General features: G+C 38.4%; 2 protein-coding genes across 2 annotated transcripts; one reads left to right on the top strand and one right to left on the bottom strand.

Moving 5' to 3' along the window:
- Nucleotides 1-980: 980 nt before the first annotated feature.
- Nucleotides 981-13,414, bottom strand: LOC119784927 (DENN domain-containing protein 11-like). Its single transcript, XM_038287232.1, has 9 exons — nucleotides 12,754-13,414; nucleotides 10,452-10,551; nucleotides 10,116-10,274; nucleotides 5,531-5,687; nucleotides 4,215-4,353; nucleotides 4,006-4,137; nucleotides 3,783-3,933; nucleotides 3,521-3,589; nucleotides 981-2,209 (listed from the first exon to the last, which is right to left on the bottom strand). The coding sequence occupies exons 1-9, from the start codon at nucleotides 13,148-13,150 to the stop codon at nucleotides 2,014-2,016; spliced, it is 1,500 nt and encodes a 499-aa protein (XP_038143160.1). The 5' UTR covers nucleotides 13,151-13,414; the 3' UTR covers nucleotides 981-2,013.
- A 281-nt stretch (nucleotides 13,415-13,695) lies between these two features.
- arl1 (ADP-ribosylation factor-like 1) lies at nucleotides 13,696-19,068 on the top strand. Its single transcript, XM_038287233.1, has 6 exons — nucleotides 13,696-13,805; nucleotides 14,364-14,501; nucleotides 16,666-16,747; nucleotides 16,945-17,056; nucleotides 18,032-18,210; nucleotides 18,344-19,068. Exons 1-6 carry the CDS (start codon nucleotides 13,802-13,804, stop codon nucleotides 18,372-18,374), a joined length of 546 nt encoding a protein of 181 aa, XP_038143161.1. The 5' UTR covers nucleotides 13,696-13,801; the 3' UTR covers nucleotides 18,375-19,068.
- Nucleotides 19,069-19,875: the final 807 nt, after the last annotated feature.

Genomic DNA, 19,875 nt, shown 5'->3' with positions numbered 1-19,875 from the left:
TCAGGTGACTGTTTTCTTACAGTGAAAAGGTGCAGGTTTCCGTTACACACAGAGATCATCATTGCTAAAATACATTCAGCTGATCCCATTTCTTTACATAAAAACTCATTTAAATTCACAATAAAGACCTTAGAGCTATAACTAAAACAGGAAACAGTGAGTAGACCTTTGTGTTTTTGCAGTTAATGCAGCATGTTGACTAAAATCAGAAACATGCTGTGTAGTAAGTGGTATTACTGTACAGCAAGTTCCCATTAATGTGGATAAAACCAAATATTTTCTTCCGCTGTTTATTGTCCTGTACAGATGATTATTCTGAAGCGTGTTTTCAGCATGAGCTTTCAGCTACACCTTAAAGATGTCACGGAATGTAAAAGCTGTGTGGTTATACAGTGGTTACACTTGTAAAAAGTTTCTTATCCCTTAAAACTTTTCCCACTCTTACAAGCTTTCGTATTTTATATGAGCAAGAGGAAACGGTAAAAGCTTAAAGTGGCATTTCTATTTGGTAATCTTTGCTCTAATTCCCCTCAAATCAAATCCAGTGTATACAATTAACTATAGCATTCTATTTAGTTGGAGTCGGGGTTTGTTATAAAAGCTTTAAACATCAAACAGAGGCTGTTTAACTATTTCCCTGAGCAGGGAGGCAGTGTGGATCTAGAGCCTCTTTCTTTCTGAATGCATTAGTTTGTTGGAAGCTGCCTAGTCAAAGCCTGGAACTAAATGTGTTTGGAAATCAATGGAACAGTTGCCCTACACTGCAAAAACGATTAGAAATAAGTAAAAATAAAATTGTGTATCCTTAATTTGAGTAAATAAGATGGTTTGCCAACGAAATTAGTATTTTTTTTTTTACTCTTATAAGATAATTACATAATATGCACTTGCAATAAGGCTATGCAATTGTTTTTTTAAATTTAAAATCTAAGAAAAAAATAAAAACCTATTTTAAGAAAAATGTACCTATTTAGATTTCATTTTTTTGCAGGGTACATCCAACCTGATTGATTTTACAAAGGGCCTTAATTGTATGCCTTTCTTGTTAAATAAATTGAGGTTTACGGTAATAATGTTAGGAATTATGGAAAAGCAGAAAGTATAGCAGCTTCTCCAAGGCACTGTACTTTAAACATTTTTTTTATTACCTTAAATGTGAAAGAAGCTGCAGTTTTGAACCAGATCCCACTGAAACTAAAATAACCTTTTATTAGCTGTGATTTTATGTATATTATGCATAAAGAGCTGCAGCCTTTATGCATCAGACGATAACGGAACACTTTGAAATGCATATATAATAGAGGTGGGAGATGTAGAGCCCTGGCAATATCTGTAGCTCTGCTTAAGTTTCTTTTATATTTCCAATACTAATAATAAAAATTGAATGCTTTGTTTTATAGCTTTTGTTAATGACAGTAAAATTATTTCACTTTCCCTCCTGGAGCTAAATTGGTGTTTACCGTTATTAGGATGCATCTTAAAGCTCGACTGGCTGCTGTCTAAAAGTGCATAAAGCCCAACATAACATCTCTATAGCCTTTTAATGTTCAGACATGGTTTCCCTAAAAGTCACTTTAATGGTGCCGTTACAGACCAACATGCTGATGTTAAAGGCAGTTTGAACTGTTGAAAGACCTCAGACATTGGTTTATATAAAGCGGGCCAAAAGTCTCTATTATGAAGTGCAATACTGGCAGACCTGATTTCACACAATACATAAAGAACAAACCAGCCGTATTTACAGGAAGCCTGCTTTCGTCCTTTTATCTTGTCAATGAAATGTTTCTAGAAAATAAAAAAACGTGGCTCAAACACAGCTGTATGAAAATCTCCGCAAGTCTCTGAAAAGTAGAACGGACCACTGAGTTCAGAGCATCTGGCTGTCTTAGAAAGGACCCTCAGTAGGCAATGACATGAAGTCTTCTGGATGCAGCAGCATTCTGAGACAGACAGCCCCCCCTTGTTTTAAAACCAGAAGTTATGGAGAAAAAAAAAAACTAAAAAAAAAAAACCTCAGCTGCAGCACAGCTGCTCTGAAACCAGCAGGCTGTCATAGCCGTAAATTTCCAGCAGATGGAGCAGGAATAGTCTGTCTCCATGGGGATCCAAACCCATGGCCCTCACACTGTCCTGGGTGATGGTGGGGTCCGGGCTCCCCGCCACCTCGCTCAGAGTCTGGAAAATCCGGTTATTCTGCTCCAGGAAAAACCTTAAGAAGTAAAAGAGGATTTAATTTAATTTAACTCTCTATTTATCAAGGCTAAAACAAAGGAGCACAATGATACATCTGTGTTAGTCGTTCTGAATGAAAATCAGAATGGAGGACCAGATGGACACTGAAAAAGAAAAGCAGTCTTTTTAAATGTAACACTTAAATCATCCAATTTGACAAGAGTTTTTTAATTGCTTATTTTTATCTAAATTATTTGAGACGATAAATAGTATTTATTAAATACAGCAGGCACTGGTCATTTTGTGAACTGTGGCATTCTAACCAATGAGGGAGCCGGTTACATCTGAGAAGCAACTGTGATTGGTTAACCTGGTGCTCAGTCTGCTCAGCAACCAGAAAGATCACAGGAAAGATAAATGGACAAGTGGAAAGTCAAAAGGAAATTTAACTGTAAAAGGATTTCAAATTACACACTGAAACATTTTTTAATGTGTAATTAGAATAGGTACTTAAATATCCATTTAGATAGATTTTTTTTAAAATACCTTTCTAAATTACAGTATTTAATAATGAGATATTAAAATCTGATTCTAAATTCCTCTTAATAATAATTTAATTTAAAATGTGCAATTACAAAAAGCTGTTCAAATAGGATTTTTTTTTAAAACACTTTTGATTGGACATTTCTACTCTATATAAGTAAAGTATTTGATCACATACATTGTCAACACAACGGGAAAAGCCTCCAATTAGTGCATTGGAAATAAATCATAACATAGAAATCTATAAGTGGCGCTAAGGAGACATTATTACAATCACACACATCCAAAAAAAAGAAAAGAAACAGAACAGGATGAAAGAAACAAAGCAGAAAAAAAGACTAATAAATTATATATATATATTAAAAAAAATGGAATTATAGGTGATTTATATTAAATAAGGTTTCTTAAGTTATATCTGATAGATACATGTTTATATCTTTCTATTAATTTAGTCATTTAATTCTATTGAATTTTGTCCCTTCTGTAAAATAAAAAAATATGACCATACTTTCCTAAATGTTTCATTGCTCAATTGAAAAGAGTAATCTCATCTGGATTTTTTAGAGTTTTTACGGCACTAGTGGCCCGTAATATGGACAGTAGGCTAACAGGAAAGGGGGTGGGACATGAATCCGATTTTTCTTATTGCATGATATAAATGTAAGGTTCAAAATAGTTTGTTTTTCTTTTTATGTGACTCTCTTGGTCCTCCATACAGCTGAACTCTGGGGTGGATTTAACCTGAAGTTGCCTCCAAGATCCTGATAAAAAATTGGGAGAAAGTCAACATTCATAAGGAACTTACAAAATAAAAAGGTCCTCCTCGCTGGACATGCAGTCACCGTTCTCTTCCTGGGAATACAGCAGCATCTGCCTACACACACAGACACCTCTACATGCTTATTCCCTCTCTAGAATAAGATTTATACAGCTGTTCATATAAACTAGCAAACTGTTTGTTTTTTATTGAATAAAAGGGGATGTAAATGATAAAAACCTGGTTAAGTTGAAGGATGTATAAAGGAATGAATCATTGTTTATTTTATCTTGTATTTCCAGTTCCTTACCTTTGCTCTGTAAGCTTGCGGTACTTCTCCCTGTCTGCGGCGCTGAGGCGGAGCAGAGGCTTCAGCCCGTCTCTGTAGGTCTTCACATTCTGATTATCAACGTAAACATCATACAGATCTTTCTTCTCCTCAAAGATCTTCTCAGTCGTACCTGAACATGCAAACATGACAGGTTATAATTCATTTCCTTCCATGGGCTGAAATGTTTCAGGAATCCACTCACATGCTACATAGGAGAGTTCGTTTTCCAGGGCGCTGATATCCGCCACATTGACATAGAAGAAAGGCCGAAACTCGGGCACTGCCACGCCGACCCCTGGGATGGAGATGTTGGCCAGGCAGCAGCAGCAGTACACTGGGGGGGTGGGAAGGGGGGGAAAAATTTAATCGTTTTTCTTTAGACTTCTACTCAGGAATCAGAACGTTTCCCACCTCTGTAGCAAACCACGCCCACAGGCGGAGGAGAGAAGATGAGGATCCGTCTTCGAAGCAGAGCCAGTTTCCAGAGCACCATGATCTGCTCCCCAAAGAAGCGAATGAACTGAGACATGCAGCCTGCTGGGTGGGTGATCTGTTCCACACAGAAAAATACCATTAAAACCAAGGGCGGTTCTAGACAGGGGCCAGGGGCCCAGTAGAACCGGTCCTGGCCCCTAAAATCTAAGTTAGTTTTTCTTGAATTAAATTTATTTTCCTTGGTTTGAGCACACAGATAGGAGAATCAATGGAATATGATTTACATTTAAAATAAGAAACTCCTTTGAAAGATTATCTAATTAACCTTCTTGAATTAAGGCCAAAAATGTATTTTATGATGTTTTTACTTAGTTATGGCAGTTTAATACTGAACCAATTTCTGATGACGGCATGAAATGACAGAAGAGTATGGCGTCACATTTATTTCAAAACGCCCGCGAGCAAAATCAACATACTTGCAGTTATGTTAAACTACTTCTGCACATGGTTTATCTACCACCGCACAAGAAAATCACAGATGCGCGAGAGAGAGGCTTTAGTGGTTTAATTCTTATTTTGTTGTGTTTGCTGGTTATTTTCAGTTTTCAGGTTTTTATTTGTTGCCCTCTGCTGCCCTCTTGTGTTCTCCTTTTTCCCTAGCTCCTGTCCTGTTCTGCTCTGTTCACACCTGCTCCCAATCTGCTCGTTAGTCCTCTCTTTGTTTCAGTCTCCCATAAATACTCTCTCTGTGCAGCTGTTCATTGCTGGTTCCTTGTCTAACTTCCTCCAATTCAGTCTCTCTGAGACTTCCTACTCGTGATAGTTTTCACCCCCTGACGTCTCCATGGTTTCTGGTTTGTTTGATTTTTTTTTTTATTTTGGATTCCTGCCGCAATTGTTTGTTTACGCTTCATTAAATCATCAAGAAACTCACCTCTCCCTCCCTGTCTCTGCATTTGGGACCTCACACCTCAAACCAATCCTGACAGTAATTGATTTGTCCCTTGGACCAATGTAATATTAAACCTTAACAATTCACTTTCACAATGACTTAGAAATTATTCAGCTTTGAGCTCCAGCCATAATAATATAGGATCACAGTTTTATCTGTTAGAGTTTTTATATTTTTTGCATTTTATTTCTATTCGCCATTAAAAAAAAAAAAAAAAAAAGAAACCACTGGCCCCATCCTGGTAAATTTCCTCTAAACTCAAAAAGATCCATCCATCACAAAATAATGCCACAAAATAAAAGTGACTGTCCCAGAAATGGGAAGATCTCCTCCTACCTACCTTCATCTCAGGGTGCATGCTGTGGTTAATCGCAGCTCCCCACGCATTGGCTGGAAATGCAGTAACAACATGCTCCCCACTGGGGGGCAGGAGCGCTCTCTTGTCCTCATAAAAGGCCTCCAGTGGAGAATAGTGACCTGGGGACTGAAGCTGAAGCCTGGGGAAAGGAAATTATAATGCATAAACAATCTTCCATTTTGCATTTTCAGCCACGCGTAAATTGAAAAGATAGGAAATTTGAATTTAAAAAAAGAATCCGGCTAAAAAGGTGGGTGGTGCATGCATAACAGCATCGTCTTTGTTTGGTTTAATGAGCTGAATCACTGTCAAAGCCAAACACTGCCAGAGTTAGTCAGACTCAGCTCTGAAAACATGAAAACTGTCTGAAAAGCAGAGCATTAATCAGCAGGTGTGCAGATGGTCCTGAAGCAAAGCTGTTCTGCTGCTGATAGGATCACTGTGCTCTGCCTCCGCATCTCTTGCTAACAATAACAACTACATGATTAAAAAGGAAATCTCAATGAAACTGGAAAGTTGAACACTGGGTTAAACATTTGTTAATTACTGTAGGAACATTGTGAAACAAACAAGGAGGTCAGCTGCTGAAATTAATTACACAAATGAGTTTGTGTGTGACCTGGAAACCATTACAGATAGAGGTGAGGCAGGTCAAAAAAGTAAAACATCCCAGAAATACTGACAGCTCTCCAAAAAAATCTGATTTATTTGACAGCAGGAGGATCATATGTTCTAAAGAAACAAACAAACAAAAAAAAAAAACCCATAAAATTTATTTCCAAGAAAAAAAAAAAAAAAAAAAGAATTCAGCAAAACTTGGGAAAAAAAATTCAACCAACTAAATTGGTAGAAATTAGGTTTTATTTTTTTATGCATCAACTCACAAATGTATAAATTACAATTTTTACTAGATTTTAGATGTGGGGTTCATCAAGGCTCTATTCTCAGGCCGTTTTATTTTATATCTATATATTCTCTTGTTATTACTTTGTTTAATACAGCATCTTTTTCTATAAGTATGATAATAATGCACATTTTTATATTTCTATTTCATGCCATTTCCTTATCATGATGTGCTCTTTTATGTATTGTTTACATTTTTCTCAACATTTTAACGCATTTCTTGTTTTAAGGTGTTTTTTTTTTGCCCTTGTTCCTTTATTTCACATTGCATCTGAGCACTGCTTGCAGGCATCCCCAAAGTCGGTCCTCGAGACCTGCTATCCTGCAGGTTTTAGAGGTTTCCCTGCTTTAGCACAGCTGATTATAATGATTGCAGTAGACCAAAAGCCTGTTAATCAGCTTTCATTTAAAATCAGCTGTGCTGGAGCAGAGAAACCTCTAAAATCTGCAGGACAGCGGGCCTCTAGGACCGAGGTTGGGGATGCCTGCCTTAGACAATATAATGATATACAGGTGCTGGTCATAAAATTAGAATATCATGAAAAAGTAGATTGATTTCAGTAATTCCATTTAAAAAGTGAAACTTGTATATTATATTCATACATTACATACAAACTCATATATTTCAGATGTTTATTTTGTTTAATTTTGATGATTACAAATGACAACAAATGAAAATCTGAAATTCATCATATCAGAAAATTAGAATATTGTGAAAAGGTTCAAAATTGATGGCCCCTGGTGCCACACTCTAATCAGCTAATTAACTCAAACCACCTGCAAAAGCCTTTAAATGGTCTTTCAGTCTAGTTCTATAGGCTACACAATCATGGGGAAGACTGCTGACTTGACAGTTGTCCAAAAGACGACCATCGACACCTTGCACAAGGAGGGCAAGACACAAAAGGTCATCGCTAAAGAGGCTGGCTGTTCACAGAGCTCAGTGTCCAAGCACATTAATAGAGAGGCGAAGGGAAGGAAAAGATGTGGTCGAAAAAAGTGTACAAGCAAGAGAGATAACCGCACCCTGGAGAGGATTGTGAAACAAAACCCATTCAAAAATGTGGGGGAGATTCACAAAGAGTGGACTGCAGCTGGAGTGAGTGCTTCAAGAACCACCACACACAGACGTATGAAAGACATGGGTTTCTGCTGTCGCATTCCTTGTGTCAAGCCACTCTTGAACCACAGACAGCGTCAGAAGCGTCTTGCCTGGGCTAAAGAGAAACAGGACTGGACTGCTGGTGAGTGGTCCAAAGTCATGTTCTCTGATGAAAGTAAATTTTGCATTTCCTTTGGAAATCAAGGTCCCAGAGTCTGGAGGAAAAGAAGAGAGGCACTTCATCCACGTTGCTTGAAGTCCAGTGTAAAGTTTCCACAGTCAGTGATGGTTTGGGGTGCCATGTCATCTGCTGGTGTTGGTCCATTGTGTTTTCTGAGGTCCAGGGTCAACGCAGCCACATACCAGGAAGTTTTAGAGCACTTCATGCTTCCTGCAGCTGACCAACTTTTTGGAGATGCAGATTTCATTTTCCAACAGGACTTGGCACCTGCACACAGTGCCAAAGCTACCAGTACCTGGTTGAAGGACCATGGTATCCCTGTTCTTAATTGGCCAGCAAACTCTCCTGACCTTAACCCCATAGAAAATCTATGGGGTATTGTGAAGAAGAAGATGCAATACACCAGACCCAACAATTCAGAAGAGCTAAAAGCCACTATTAGAGCAACCTGGGCTATCATAACACCTGAGCAGTGCCACAGACTGATCGACTCCATGCCACGCCGCATTGCTGCAGTAATACAGGCCAAAGGAGGCCCAACTAAATACTGAGTGCTGTACATGCTCATACTTTTCATGTTCATACTTTTCAGTTGGCCAACATTTCTATAAATCCTTTGTTTTTATTGGTCTTCAGTAATATTCTAATTTTCTGATATGATGAATTTGAGATTTTCATTTGTTGTCATTTGTAATCATCAAAATTAAACAAAATAAACATCTGAAATATATGAGTTTGTATGTAATGTATGAATATAATATACAAGTTTCACTTTTTAAATGGAATTACTGAAATCAATCTACTTTTTCATGATATTCTAATTTTATGACCAGCACCTGTAATTGAAATGAGAGCATAAGATGCAGATGTAAGACTGATAGTTAGTTTATCTGGATTAAATTCACCCAATTATTCCAGTGGATGGTAAAACATTGTTTTCGTTTTGTTTTTTTTGCAAACTGTGGCTTTTTAAATTGTCTTTTGAAACAAAGAGTCACACATGTAGGGAATTAGGACCATAAGTTGTAGCTTATTCACATTTATGTGCTGTTTTCAACATGTCTTAAACCAGTCTGACATATTTCTTTCACACTTTTTTTTTTTAGTTACCAAAGTTCCTTCTTACTTCCCCAAAAACCATCTTAAAGTAAAATAATATTTTTTAATTGGTGACGAAATTGGATTAGTTATCTCTTTCCCTCTTAATGAACCTTATATGGATGAACTGCTTCCAGTTTCCTCATGGATCTTCAGCTTTATTTAACTAAATCCTTCTTTTCTCAATCAAAAAGCATCTTAAAAAGAGGACATTGTAAGGTCGTTTAAGGACAGCATTTTTTTTATGTCACTATAAACCTTTTTCTACTGACGTTTGTTGCCAGTGTTTTACTTGTCTCTAGATTAAGTACTTTGCAGAACTGGAGGAACTTCAAAAGTTAAAAATGGACTGAAAATGGAGAGCAGAAGAGAAAAGAAAGAGGGGAAATCCTTAACATTTGAGTCATCTCATGACCGACAGCATGCCCTTTGTAAAAGGATGGAAGACGTCAGATAAGGAATGTGGAGGGAGATATAGGAGGGAATGATGAGCACAGCATGACTGGAGCCAGACTGTGGGAACCGGGTAAAAAAAAGGACAGGAGGCTGAATGTGGAAGAAGTGGTGTGTTCAAATACAAAAGGAAGTGTGAGTCTAAAGAAAGCAGCAGACAGTTTTTCTCTATCTCCTTTTGTCTGTTGCAAAATATAAAAAGTATCGAAACACTTTAAATCCATTTTAATCTCTGGATTAAACTGGATTAAAAGGGCAGTCATGCTTAAACATATTTTTTATTTTATAAGATAAAACATAAGGGGAATGACACCATGTTGCATAATCATCAGGTTACCTTTATACAATCCAAACAATAAACTTTATGTGTTTGAAAAAATGTTACTCAGTATCAATATTTGTAATATTTATTACTTATTACAAAGTATACTTCATTAAAAGAGATAATTATGTATTTCAAATAAGCTTCATTTTACAAATGAATATGGATCGTGTGAGTTTTATGTAACAGGTTTGGTTCAAAATCAGCTTAAAAAAAGTAAATGGGAATTTGTCATGTAATAAAATTACATAAATCTTCTAATATGAGTGAAATATTTCTGAGTGCAGTAGCCAGACCATGACCAGATCAGCTCATACGCCCAGGTTAAATGTGTACTTAAGGTGTTCCCTTCAAACAAGGCACACTGGAGGATGAGTTTCCCCTTGCATTCAGTCAGAAGAAGTTTGCTTTCACCTGAGCTCTACTACAAGAGGAAGACGAAACAGTGTGATGTTTTTACTGAAGCCACAAGCTGCTGCGATGTGCCTTTAAAGACCAAAGTCCTTACCTGACCTGGTGCTCCAGGAAGCTCATGTATCTGTAGAGCAGAGTGTAGGACGGAGAGAGGATCCCAACCGACTTCATCCTGGCCCCCCTCTCCTCTGTACTTTCCACAGCCATGTTGGCAAAGCAGGCGAGGCCAAAGTAGCGGCCTTTCCGGAAGTAGCTGCAAAAAAAAAAAGGGAGGAAAGATGAGGGCTGTGAGTCAGGGAGAAGCAAAGGCGCTGCCAGATGGCTCCGCCAGGCAACACTTTGCCCAGTGCAGGGAGCTGGGGCTGCATCCTAATATTTAAATCTGGCATACCTCTCACTTGTTTGCTTGGAAACACTCAGACCCACTTACATGAAGTCTGTGCTGACTCTGTGGGAGCCGCTAGCGATGGCTTTAAACTCCACCCCCTCCAGGTCCATGTCTTTGGGCAGACACCACTCCAACATGTTTCCTATGTCACAAGCAAACAACGAAAACAAACACATCATTGCTATTTATTTCGTATGCATGAGCCCAATGTGACGCAGACTTCCCAGGAAGTCATCGCTGAGCAAACCGGGTCTGACAGGTGCAGACAAACAGAGAAAGTGACTAAGCGAGTTGATTGCAATCACATGCATGGATCAGTTAAAGTAGCTTCAGCAGGAATAACAAAATTAGGCTCTTTTTTTTACATTTCCTCACCCTAAAGCACAACTTAAAAGCCCTTAACACTTGGTCCTAAACTTCTTTTTTAACAAGAAGATTGAAAAGTAGGGTTTGCATTTGTTTTTTAGCACCATTTACTCTAACAGCCTAAATAAAATCCAGTAGAACCTACTGCCTTCTGCTTGAGCATTAACTCAGGAGGAGCTGCAGAGATTGACAGCTCAGGTGGGTAAATAATGAAACTTCCCCTCCAAATATCTGGTAAAAATGCATGCAGGGGGAAACGAGATGCATGTGGAAAAAAGGTGTTCAGCTTAGGTGAGGCATAAGGTGAACTTCCTGAGTACAAAATCCAATGGTTAGCAGAAAACGGTGCATGGTGGGAGCATCATACTGCAGGAATGAGAACCCTTAAGCAGAGGAAGAGAACCTGATTGGTGCAAATTATAGAGCAGTTTGAGAAGGACAATTTGTTCTAAAATTCTACAATAGGTACCACTTATAGGTTTTAAACCCCAAGCCCAACTTAAATGCTAAAAAATGAAGGCAGGCTGGGTTTTGTCCTGTAAAATCTGATCATTTTTAAAAGCATTTAACATTCACTGTTAATTAATAATAAAAGAAAACAGCATGATGCTGTAAATTAGGAGTGAAAAAAAAACTTTTGTTTTAATTTCAAATTAGCTGGTTAAAGTTGATGGAAAGATGGGGTGACTGTTGCACCACGGCGTATGCGCAGGTGCAACAGTGGCATGCATCTTAGAGATTTTAATTAATCAAAATGATGATCTGTGACAACGAGGAGTTTAGATTTAGTAAAAATAAAGGTTCCTTTCTGTTCCCCTTAACAATTATGCACTTAATGTGTTGGTATATCATTTAAAATCCTAATAAATCATATTAAAGTAAATCTAATCATCTCATATCAGATGTGCTTTATAAAAAAAGAGGTTAAAATCCATCCAGTTTCTATCACGCTTATCCCCCCAGCTGTCTACAGGCGAGAGGCGGGATACACCCTGAACAGGTCACCAGTCCATCGCAGGGGCAACACCAGAGACATACAGGACAAAGAACCATTCATGCACACAGTCACACCTAACAGTCATGTATTTTGGATCGGTAGGAAGCCAGAGTACCTGGAGAGAACCCATGCATGTTCAGGGAGAACATGCAAACTCCATGCAGAAAGACTCCAGGCCAGGAATCGAACCCAGAACCTTCTGCACCACTGAGCATCCCTGCATTTGAACAATTTTCCTTAATTCAATGCATCTACTTTTAATTCTGTTTCTTATTTCTGGGAATAGGTCATATCTCTTTCCTTATGGAGTAATTAGGAAAAAGGTAAAAAAGTTCAAAGATAAAATGATAAATTACAGTGCACAAAAAACATGGTATAGATGGGCAGGAGGTTAACATTGCCTCCTCAGACGTTCATTTAACACGTTTGTCTCCCCAAAGATTGTGACATGTGTAATTACACAGTAACGATATTTCCTATTACACAACTATGGGGATAACACCCTGATAATAAGCTTTTTCATCATGTCAGCCTCACATGCCGCAAAACCATAAAAAAAAGCAGAGCTCCACCCTGCAGGAAATTTCCTGTCCTCCATTCAGGGCAGATTTTCTCCATCATCTATTGATTCTCTGTTTGATTTTTCTCTTCAGACTTTAGCAATCCATCTGGCAAGTGATTCACCAGGGCTCTGCCAATCTTCAAGGCGGTCCTTATTAAAAATGTATGGGTTACCTCCTGCTGATTGATTCACATGACATAAACCTGACATCTCATCTGCGATCAAGCAAAGGAAAACATGTCGTGACTTTGACTTTGTCTCTAAACTTAAGGAGAGATCAGGAAAAGCCGCACCTGTGGGAGGAAGATCTGCAGACTTTGATCTTATTATAAGCATCGTGTCTGGAAATGTTATAAATCATGCATAATACTTAATTTAGTGAGGATGTTGTATTTAGTTGCTGATATTTACTGCCTCACCTGTTCTGGTATTAAATGTAACAACAAAGACAGACACAATCTGGTCCTTTTCCTCCCACTTCACCATCCTGTCCTCCAGCGACACCTCCCTCGCCCCTGCATCCGAGGGATGCTCCTCCTTGTCGGGCGGTTGCGCTCGCTCTAGGGCCGCCGGCTGGGCGCTGGAGGTCACGGGCGGGGCGCTGCAGCCGTCTGCTTCGGACCTGCTGGGAGGAGCAGGACCCCCAGATCCGCTGCTCCACCCAAACCCCGAGCATCCCGCTGCGCCGCGGCTGTCGGACGGACGCTCCTCTGCAGGGGAGGCAGCCGGGGCTTCATCGCCGGGTTTCTCCGCGGACGGGATCTCCTCCCAGTCCAGCAGAGGGTCTCGGTCCGACCGCTCCACCATCCTGCTCATCGGCGCCGCTTGTAAACGATGGACTCAGGCGACAGCCACCAGGTCCATCCGTGAATAATCACCAATCAGAGAGTTCAACGCAGATTAAAGTTATTCTAAACTGTTCAGAAAGGTTGCATTTTGATTTAAATCCATACAAAACACGGCACTTTTCACGCTTAGCTTGAAAACCTTTGTAATCTCTTATCATAAATTTGATGCTGTTTATAGGGGGCAACTCCTCCGACTGATGCGAGCTACATTCAAAATAATTCCGCATTAATTGCTACGTCTCCTCCACACAGAATATCTATTAAACATTTCGAAACACTAACTTCTTGAATGCACCCCTGCTCACAGCGCTTAGTCAATTTATTGTTGTTCTTTCCGCTTACCGCACTTTCGATGATAATATTTACAGTCTTTACTAACTGCGTACTCACACATACCATCTAATAAAAATATACATGTTTTATTACACTGTAAAAAAAAAAAAATAATATAAATAATCTTTCTGTTTTACCCCCACATAAAATTCTCGCCGTGTGTCTGTGGCGAATGTTTAGGACCTGAATTCACGCGAGATAATGACGTTCTCCAGCGACACGTCAGCCAGACGGAAACAACCTGGCAACGGCACATTGTTAATTCGTGGAGCTATTCTATACTGAAATGGGTACGCAATTATTTTGTTCTTTCGTTAAAGTTGCCTTTTTAAATAGCTGACAAGTGATACTAATATAAAAAATAGATAAAGTATACATGGCACCAGTGTTTGCTTTCTTCCGTACTTCAACGCGAGGTGTAGTTGCTGCCTGCTTGGTTAGCTCATGTTAATTGCTGGTTGTTTACAGTGAACATTTTGATATGTTGTTTGCTTTTGACATTTTTTTACAGTCTTTAGTTGGTTCTCCATTATTTGTATTAGTAAACGTATCGGTAAAAGTAATGAAGTACAATATTGTGTCATAAATCACCCTATAACCTCAAATAGAGACTGGAAGCTAACTTAAGCTAGCTTGATTGACCAGAACCTTCATAAAAAACTAAAACAGGAAAAAACTAAAATAATACATAAATACATGAAAAAAACTGGCTCATTTTTACAATTTTTTTTTTCTGCTGTAAATGCCTCTAGCTCTTTTTTTAATGCTAATTATCCATCTTGCTTGATTCTATCAGATAAATCAGAACATAATGGATTAAAATCACATTCTGTTTGTTTCCTTTCCAGGGGGTTTCTTCTCCAGTCTTTTCTCTGGCCTGTTTGGCTCCCGGGAAATGAGAATTTTGATCCTGGGCTTAGATGGTGCTGGAAAAACCACCATTCTGTACAGGCTGCAGGTTGGAGAGGTGGTCACCACGATTCCCAGTAAGTAATCATTTTTTTCCCCCTTCTTCTTTGTACTTACATTATGCTTTCAAATCAGTGAAATTAATCAGAATCCAATTTTCTCCATAATTAGATAACATAACTTATATAGATATACACATAGGAAATCTTCATGAGTCTACCTTTATATTGTATTTAGGGGGAAATAAAAATTTTATAGTCTTAGTAATGAAATTGAATTTAATCAGATCGCTGGTGATCGAAATAAACTACCACACAAGGGAAAGAAAACTCTGGTATACAATTACTTGTTGAGGAGTATACAGAAGGAACTTCAAGTCAAGATAAGAGAAAGCATACAGGAAGAAGCTGGAAAAACAGCTCCAGCTTCCATGTGTGGAAGGGGAAGATCACAGGCTTCAAGCAGAAGGATGATCGACAGACAGAGCCAACGAATCGACTACATTCCTCATTAGATTCAGTTCGGGAATAAGCTAAGCGTCCTTCTCTCCTGCCTGCAGTCAAATTGACTTCATATTCTCAAATAAGAACATGGTGTCTTACACTAATCTATGGCTTGCTTATCATGGACTAAACTCTCTATTAAACAAGGCAGACAGACTGTTAGGATCATGTTCTTTGATTAGTCCAGTGCATTGAACACGATGCAGCCTGAGTTACTTAATGAGAAACTTCAGAAGAATCAGGAGGAGGCATCAACAATCACCTGGATCAGATACTACCTCACAAACAGACCACAGTTTGCTTGACTAAAGGTTCAGGTGTCTTAACAAGTAGTCAGCAGCACCACAGGGGCCGTACTCGAAACATTTCTTTTTACTCTGTATACCTCAGAGTCCTGTCATCTGCAGTAATACTTGGATGATGCGTGTTGTGGAAACAATCATCTGATCCTGAATGTTAACAAACCAAGGGAAAGGATTGTAGTTTTCAGAAAAAAGAGAAACAAGCTTAATCTTATCATTAACATAAAACTGTTATCATTGTATCATTTTTATCATTCATCAACAAGCTAATAAAGGTGGCAAGCTCTGTTCTAAAACCCCTGGAGATTATTTCACAAAGAAGAATTCTTCTTAAAATAAGCAACATCATAGACAGTGAGCATTATCTTCATCAGACTGTAAAAAAAAAAAAAAACAACAACAAATGCTTCTCGAGAGCTGGTGTAGTCAGGCTGCTACAGGAGATCCTCCCTCCCTACAGATATTAGCTTCTACAGCAAGTTGTTGAAAAAAGAAACAACTTAAAAGAATTAATTTCCCTTTGGTATTGATTGATTGATTGCCCTTAGACAGACTGGCGACCAAGGTGTACCCTGCCTCTCACCAGTAGACTGGCTGGAGATTGGCAGCGACCCTGATGCAACGTTTAATAAAGATTTTAAAATTCAATTTAATATATGCAGCTTTAACTGCATATATGTTAAAGAAAAAGATCTCTCATTAGGATTTTGAATACAATTCTGTATTAATTAAGCCAAAATGCAGGGACTCTTATACAACATATGTCAGCCAGTTATATTTAGGCCTTTAATCAGTGAGTGCAGATTGTTTTTTCCAAACAATTTCTTTCATGTAAATACGTTTAATCAATATCTTAAAGTTGTTTACAGTTTAGATCAGATCTTAGCAAAGTATTTGGGTAAACAAAAAGGATGAGTTAAGTTCTTGATTATGTTCAGACCTTTGGATCATCGATTTATATCAATGCGAAATAACAAACCTGAAAGCAAAGAGATTATTTTGTTCACTAGGTGAACACTGATGTTGCAGTTCTCTAATCTTTGGTCTCATTTATTAAACCCACTCTAAATCAGTTCTTGTAATTAATAACATAAACAACCAACCTGTGGTGAATTTGCTGTTTCCTGTTTATAAGCAAAGCCATGACTCCATATCTCTTCAAATGACACTTTTCCTATAAATCAATATCAGCCTAAAGGTAAAAATTTGCATGACAGAAAAATAATTTGATCATATTTATGTTTAATGTTTCAGTTCCGACAACGGGTTTATTAAATACGTTTTTCTTTAAATTTGCCTTATTCAGAGCACTTTTAGATTAAACTTATTTATGGAGGCCATAGTTTTAGAGCATAATCTGAATCAAAATGAGTTACTTGTTTTTTCCTGCTTTTATTAGACACATTTTTTTGACACTTTTTTTTTTTCCTCTGCAGCCATTGGTTTCAACGTGGAGACGGTCACATACAAGAACCTGAAGTTCCAAGTATGGGATCTTGGAGGACAGACAAGCATCAGGTAGGTTGAAAAATTCTGGAAATGTGTGCATCAAGAATAGATTCTTATAATAGATATGAAAGTATTTTTTGTATTTATATCTAGCATATCAGATGTGACAGTTAAAATATATCTACATATTTCACACAGCCAATGCGTTACATGTTCTAACTTTGAACATCACTCTTAGTAACTCATTGCTTCTCTGCCCTCTTCAGGCCCTACTGGCGGTGCTATTACTCAAACACAGATGCAGTGATTTACGTGGTGGACAGCAGCGACCGTGACAGGATGGGCATCTCCAAGTCTGAGCTGGTGGCAATGTTGGAGGTATGTCTGTCCACATTAAGCTACTCACATCCCTATCATGGACTGTTCTCCCTGCTGCCCTCTAGGTAGAGGTTTCGCAGCGTTCAATGCAAGTCCAGTAACAGCCTTTTCCCCACTGCCATCAGACTGTTGAACTGTTGAAAAAAACTCTAAATCAAGTTACAAATTGAGACTCTGCATCACACTTATAACATCATACTTACACTACATGGTGAATCTTCAAAATAGAACTCAACTCATGTTTATTACTGCATTTTAAACCCTATATATATATATTTATTTTTGCACTGCTCTGAACCTTTCACATCAATGCCTTTTTTGCACCATGTCTCTCCCACACTGTTCATATTTTGATCACTGCTGCACTTTATGGTTCTCTTTCACTGCTAAGCTGCTGCTCAAAAAAAACAATCGCTGTTGGAAAGCTGTATAAACAAAATTTAGTTTTGTAAACACTGTGTATAAAAAAATGACAAAGTTTGTCTAAGTCTGCTCTGTAAAAGCTGCGGCCGAGTTTGATGTAACTTATTATGGCTGACATAAGTATCTGCCCCCCTTCTCGTGTTTTTTCACTTTGAAGCCTATAGACTTGCGTCTTTAATTGGGATTTTCAAGATTGAATAAACCAGCTTTTCCTTACCGGATAAAGAGAAGCATCCTCACAGGAACTGAAACACGGGATTTTACAGGTTGGCTAATCTGTTCAAAACGAAATAGGCTGGTTGAGGTTTGAAAATGAGATTTTATCAGATGTGGAATCTGGTTCCCAGCTTTCTGCTTGAGGTCTTTGGTTCATTGGGTTTTAATTGAGGAGGTCAGAGTAACTTGGCAGTTGAGGTCTGTTAGCTAAAAGCTCTTAGCCTGCAGATGGACATTATTTCAAACAGATTTATTGCCAGAAACGTTCTTTTCTTTTTTCGTATCAGGCCTTTGCTGATAATGTAATCATGGGATGCTGTGTGTGGTCGTTTGCAGGAAGAAGAGCTGAAGAAGGCCATCCTGGTGGTGTTTGCTAACAAACAGGACATGGACCAGGCGATGACGCCGACTGAAGTAGCCAACGCTCTGGGCCTTCCTGCCCTCAAAGACAGAAAATGGCAGATCTTTAAGACCTCGGCCACTAAAGGAACAGGCCTGGATGAAGCCATGGAGTGGTAAGCCTCCCTATGAAGATTAGGGAAATAAACTTCTTTATGCTACATCTTGCTGAGCAGGACCAACTCGTTCTGCCTACTGTTATTTTTTTCTGTTTACTCTTGCTGATTTATATTTGCTGTCTCCTCACAGGTTGGTGGATGCTCTGAAGAGTCGGCAGTGAAAAGACATGCCCTCATCTTGTATATACTCCTAAACTCTGACCCCTTGCTTCGAAGCCTTGTGACTTACCCCGCCCCCATTTCCCACATTTTCTTTGGACCATGATTGCACTCCTCCTCCTTTCTCATACCCACACAAGGCCTTGAACAAGCTCCTCCTAACCTCTTGCCAGACTGAGACGAGACGGCTGCAGTAACATCTGGAGTTTGCAGATATTTTGAAAATAAATCACGAGAAAACCTGCCAGCTTTCCTTCTAAGAACCAACTCCTGTTCTGCCTACAAATTGTACTTAATGTGTCCTTATGTCGGTATCAAGAGTGTCCACAAGGGGGAGCCAGAACATTACTTGTTGAAACGGCAACATTGAATCCCTGAATATAACTTTAATTTCTTTAAGAGTTGTTGGGGTATCACATAGTAAACCTGGGTTATGTTTCAGTTTCTGAATCCAGTCTTTCCACTGGGTGTCACTGCAGTTTGGGCTGTCTGCTTCTGTCACAGATTTATTTTTCCTGCTGATCCTTGTGTCACTGGTTTTAGTGGTTGGACTCCTCGGATGCAGCCTCGGTATTTTAGTTCATCAGTTAATGAACACTAACTGTACTCTCAAAGTTTTATGGCTGCATATTTATACCTGCTTGTACAGAAAAAAATGATTCTAAATAAAGAATGCAGTTGGTTGTTGTATCAGGACTGATTCTACTTTTTTTTTTTTATTCCTCAAAGTTAAAAACATGGTTAAATGCTGTTAGGGTTGTTGGATTCCTAAACAATTTCTGTCAATCTGAGGGTTTCTCTCTAAGATAATTTAATACAGATATTACCAAGGATGTGTTTTAGTCCTGAATTTATGATTTTACCTTTTATTGATGAATCTGATGTGATTTCTTTAACCCATTTTTTGATTTTTAAATTGAGTAATCTGCCTTATAATCAGCCCTCCCCGTAGAGGAATGGTTCATACAAAAACATACCTAGAAGTAATGTCATTTAGATTAATGTTTAAAGTTGGTGAAACATTCAAGCTGAATTAAAGCATTTCATTTAGCAGTTATGAGTATTTTATATTTATATATATATATATATATAAAAACTCAGCCAATTAAGTGAGTATGGGGCTTGGCCTCAGAAATTTTCAGATTGTGAAAGCATTTTGAACCTAACGTATCTTTGGACATCTGGTGATGTAACATTGAAAATAATCCTATTATCCCTACAGAAAGATAAGGAATCCTCACACATTTTCCACCTTTTAATACCATTTTACCTGCTGCTCCTGCAGAGGTTTAGAGAAACTGATGGCTGAGTATACTTATTTCTAGGATTTTCTGGAAGAGAACACAATCGATTAAAGAGATGGTGAAGGTGAAAACTTAAGCAACAAGTGAAATATTTGAAAGAAATTATTTTCGGTTTGTGACCTTGGTCCACATTTCCCCAGAATGATTTAAACATTTTTTAAGTTAATCCAAAATCAATTTGTTTTCACCCAGACTGGCA

The sequence above is a fragment of the Cyprinodon tularosa genome, unplaced genomic scaffold (assembly GCF_016077235.1).
Source record: "Cyprinodon tularosa strain WSP-4 unplaced genomic scaffold, ASM1607723v1 ctg237, whole genome shotgun sequence".
NCBI lineage: Eukaryota > Metazoa > Chordata > Actinopteri > Cyprinodontiformes > Cyprinodontidae > Cyprinodon > Cyprinodon tularosa.
Note: the sequence above shows the minus strand (reverse complement) of the source record. Positions and strands in the feature narration are given on the sequence as shown.